Raw genomic sequence first — 5036 nt, 5'->3', positions numbered from 1 at the left:
TCATAAAGAGATGCCATGCATTCCTACTAAAACCCAAATGTTTTCCTTATTTCTAAAATATTGATGAGAGCCTCACAACTGACAAGAAGTGCTGGTAATACAGACTATGAAAAGCCTGTGAAACCCATATAAAGATGAGGCTGCATTATGTGCATGACGAAAATGAGATAATAATGATGAAAGACTAATATAATACATGAGCCTTTTTTCTATAACAACTTGTTGGTAACTTTATCTTTTACACTTCCCTCAACTACAGATTTTACATAATCTACTAGTTGGTCAGAAGTAGAAGTGGATGATATGCATGGTTTTGAAATCAGAAAAACGGGCATGGCAAGGGAGTGTTATCTGCTAAGAAAAGAATACTCAACTACACAAATAATAATAATCAAATATATTTCAATTAATATGATTTTTAAATTGGTGCTGCATTTCACATACTTATACTTTTTAAGTGTGCTTATTATCTTTATGTCGAAATTCACTTGACCTCATCAATCATAGACTCTAATTCCAAATTCCGCAAAGGAGCTTGAGTATATCTTAAAATGAATTTCTAGCAGCATATTACAATACACACTTCTCTTTCCTCTATACAACCACAGAACAAACCCCCATAGATAACATGTTTATAGCTGAAATGAAGTGGCTAGGTGATGGTTCTGTTCACCAAGTGACCAGCAAGTTGGAGTAACTAAATAGCAGATCAACTCTCAAACTTTTTGTTGGAAAAACACATTTGTAACCAAGAAGTCAATCATTAGTCCTACATATCTAACCTATTTACCCTTTTCCTTGCATTAGAGAATATATAGAGTGACTGCACCCCTCTGAGACAAAATCCCAATTACTACATCCAACAGCCTTGGGGGCACTCCTAGCTTTCCTAACCTGCAAGTTTTGTCCCCCACCCAATAAACGTATTTCCCTAGCCCTCCCCCGCAATGGAATTGACACAATATTTGTTGCAGCCTTTTATTTCTGATTCATTATGTAAATATATACCCATTTATCTGATGGGAGCTACAAAGTAGCTTGGTATTTTTTACCGAGAGCGACACACCCTCTAGAAATGAAGTCCAAAAACCAAGCTATCGTACAAACCCAAAATTACAAACCTAACCTTTCCTACCTTCTATTTATTGCCTAGACAAGGGAGCAAGCACCCTGCATCGACAATAGGAACTCTGGCTGTGTGAGGGTGTTGTGGACTTAGTCTCTGAGTGGTGATATCCAGCACCTAGTTTTATAATTTGTGATCAATGAAAGAAAGCTAAAAATACAGTAGCCTTGGCTATCATAAAAAAGGAGTTTTTCTAATAACTACACAGGCAGTTTTCTGTACTAATGTACTTGATAATAAACTGTGAGGGAAATCTCTCTGCTCCAATATGCCAAAACATAGAAGCTGTGGCTACATTTACGGTATCGTAATGTGACATCTACTGACTCTTTTCCCAGGAGTTCCGGTCGCAGGCGCACAGTATAGAAGTCTTGAACTCCGCTGTAATCAAAGTACTGAATCAATCACTATATCATCTAATTCCAGGAAAACAAAAAATCCTCCTTGAATTCATGGCAGGAGAGTGCGTCGGACAGACTTGGCATCGGGCTCTCCCACACTTCATTCGCACTCTACCCTGCTGAGGGTAGAGTGAGATTCCTCTCTGCACACACAACTAGAACTCCTGTAAAACTTGTCCATAGACATTACATTTTGTTACTGTAAATAAAGTCACTTCAAAATAGAAATGGTGCACTTGATAGCCTAGACAGGCAAAGGAACTATGGAGCTGGGATTAGTCTAAAAAGAGTTTTCAGAATTGACAGACAAAACAGATTTCTCTCTGATTAACCCAATGAGCATGGGTAGCAAGACTACAATGCCATTGCCCTCTGTAATAAAAGTTAACTCTTATCTTTACACATACATGGCTCTAAAAGTGCTTAGTCACTGAGGAGTCAGTTATTTGTCATACCTATCTCACCTGTTTACCCTTTTCCTTGAGTTTTGAAAATCTTCAATTTTATTATTTTATTGCCTTTGATGTTATTTTAATTACAATTTAATAATCATAATGTCAATAAGAATGATAATATCAATATTAATAGTATTAGAAAGAAAAACACATTTTCCCACCAATTCAAGGAATGGGGGATATCAGGATGGGTCACTAGGGCCAACTGATAGACTCCTTGCTGGCTGAGCAAACATGGAGCCACTTGTATGTAACAAACTCACTAAAATCTAAAAGGGGCAGTACATAAACCTGCTGACATTGGGTTGAAATCCATTCATATCAATCTAACACTAACTGGGAAAATTCAGAGTATTGGATATTAAATCATTCTTGTTGCCTGTGTGCCACTGGCTCTCAAGCAAAAGCCAACAAGCCTTACCCTTATTAGATATAGCTTCACAGAAAAAAAACGAAGTGTGAGGCACGAAAAAAGATGAAAGACAGAACAAGAGTAAGGTAAATTGGAAAAATGAGTATGAAATGCGAGTCTACTGGGGAGAAAGGTAGATAAGGACCGATTATTAGGTGAGTGTCAAGAAAAGGGATTGGAGAACAGTTGGGAAACAAGCCGATAAAAAAAGGGAAGAAGAAAAGGGAAAGAGAGGGAGGCGGAGGAGGAAGGAGACAGGCGAGATATCCGTCCGTCCTCAAGAAATTCTACTTCCCCCTTCTTCAACCTACTCCAAGACCTCTCTTGGTCCGCCCACGTCCCTAATTTACACGTCAAGCTGAAGCCGGTTTTCAATACTCACTCTCTAGCTCCTCCAACACGGACTCGAGGTTCTCCATCCCTGGCGGTGGCTCGTGGACGTCGCGGGATCCTCCGAGTGTTTGCCTTCCGCTCAACTTGAAAACAAACAACATGGCGGAGACTGTTATTGGAAGTCGAGTTTTCCAAATGGAGTCTCCGGTTCGGCACTGTAGGGCTATCTCTTCACACCGATAGACTGTATTATTTAAGTGAAGAAAACTACACGAGTTACATAATTTCTGTAATGATAATGATACCGGGATAACTTAGAATTCGCTTCTCAATGGTTGCGGGGTAAAAACATTATTACGTTTGTTCCGAAATTTTTGTAAATATTCTTTAGGTATCAGTGTCAGCCTTCAATGCCATTATTTATATATGTATATAATTTTTAACGGATTTCATCTATCTAATTTCTTATTGCGTAATGAAATAACTACTTAATCTTATCCATGCTGAGGTGCATTAGCATATTCTAGTATCTCTAAAGTGTATACGGACGTATATGCTTTCTAATCGCATTGTTACAATGCTAAAGCTTTTTATAGGAGATTCTTCCGATTGTAGTTTTACTGGACAGTTACTTCCAATAATGAAATAACAAGCTCATATTAGTCATCTATATATACATATCAATCACACACAACACACACACATATGAGTGTGTGTATATATATATATATATATATATATATATATATATATACATATATATAATTCATACATACGTATATACATACATATGTATATGTATATATATATGTGTGTGTGTGTGTGTGTGTGTGTGGTGATACAGTAGGAAGTTTATCCCACTTGTGCTGCCACCAATGTAATATAGAAGGAGAGATCCCAATAAGTTTATCACCAATGCAAGATGGTGGGAGGTTATGTTCCCGCTTTGATGGCACTTGTTTGGTTCCTGGGAGTTGAGTTAAAGTTGTCACATATTCTGCACTTTATTACAACGGGAGAATGGTAGTCAGAGTACAGGACAAGTGTGGCAGAGGTGCCCAAGGAGGAGTGTTTTGCTATACCCATGAGGCCTGTGTGAACTTGAAGTGTTGACTGAGCCGATGCTGAGATCAGTGTGATTTCGACACAGGTCGTTTTTGAACGAAAATGAAAATGTTACGAAACATAAGAAATGGAAAACATTAATCTTCTTTATGAGTATCAATGTAGGCTCTCTTTAATGGCTTCCATAGTTTCCTGTGGTCACATGATGTTAAGGGGAAACTGTCGGTAAAATTAAATCGTGAACATTTTATAACTACGGTATCGGCAATAATAATGATTACAATATCGTTCAGAATAAGTATTTTCTAACAAACATTTTGAGTATAACCAAGATATAATTTTACATGTAGTTATACAGTGATCGGCGAGAGTAAGTTAAGAGTCGGAAATGCTTGTTCTAGAGGCACTTTGTTATTCTCATTCTGTTCTGGGCGCAGGTCAAAGCTGGCACGGGCGATAACTAGCAGTGCTGTGTACCAGGGGAAGTTGAGGGTGAGTAGAGGGAAGAGGTCATTAAATATATGTATACACACACACACACACACACACACACACACACACACACACACACACACACACACACACACACACACACACACACACACACAGAGAGAGAGATATATATCATCATCATCCTGTACCATTCCACTGTAGGGTATAGAGCTCTTCCAACATTTTCATTCTTGTATTCTGTTTCTAACCTTGGCCTCCGAAATTCGTTATCTTGTCACACCACCTCTACATTGGTTCTGGCTCTTGCCCTGATTGTTATATCTCAGTCTTTGTCCATCTGTCGTCTTGTTTTCGACATATGTGACCTGCTCATTGCCATTTCTTCCTTTTAACGCTCTTGGGTATATCTTCCACTTTGGTCTGTTCCTTGATCCATGTTGCCCTCATCATATCTCTCAGGCTGATTCCCAGCACTAAATTTTCCATTTCTCTCTGGGAACTTACCAGTATCCGGTCGATTATCTTGGTCGTAGTCCATGTTTCTGACCCATCTATCATGGCTGGAAGGACGCATTGATTTAAGACTTTTCTTTTTAAACATGATTGTAAGAAGCCTCTTTCTATGCTGTCTGTCGAAGGCGCTTCAATCTAACCTAATTTGTCGCCTCATTTCATCTTCACTGGATGTATTTATCTGTGTGAGTTGCCCTAAATATATGTACTACAACTACCTCTAGCGGTTACCCAGTCTAAGTGTCCGTTCGAACTAAACTCCGCTGCTGAACATACAT

General features: G+C 38.6%; 1 protein-coding gene across 2 annotated transcripts in view; it reads right to left on the bottom strand.

Annotated features, from left to right (window-relative positions):
* The window catches only part of LOC125031516 (uncharacterized protein DDB_G0271670-like), a 22804-nt gene extending 18006 nt beyond the window's left edge, over window positions 1–4798 (bottom strand). Inside the window, exons 1-2 of one of the 2 annotated variants that reach the window (XM_047622396.1) lie at window positions 4750–4798; window positions 2777–2971 (exon numbers count right to left, since the gene is read on the bottom strand). In XM_047622396.1, coding sequence (XP_047478352.1) covers window positions 2777–2971; window positions 4750–4783 — 229 coding nt within the window. In that variant the 5' untranslated portion in view covers window positions 4784–4798. Of the gene's footprint in view, window positions 1–1135; window positions 1244–2776; window positions 2972–4749 lie in introns of those variants that run through there. The other variant, XM_047622403.1, reaches the window with a different exon arrangement.
* Window positions 4799–5036: the final 238 nt, after the last annotated feature.

This window comes from Penaeus chinensis, chromosome 2 (assembly GCF_019202785.1).
Source record: "Penaeus chinensis breed Huanghai No. 1 chromosome 2, ASM1920278v2, whole genome shotgun sequence".
Lineage (NCBI taxonomy): Eukaryota > Metazoa > Arthropoda > Malacostraca > Decapoda > Penaeidae > Penaeus > Penaeus chinensis.
Note: the sequence above shows the minus strand (reverse complement) of the source record. Positions and strands in the feature narration are given on the sequence as shown.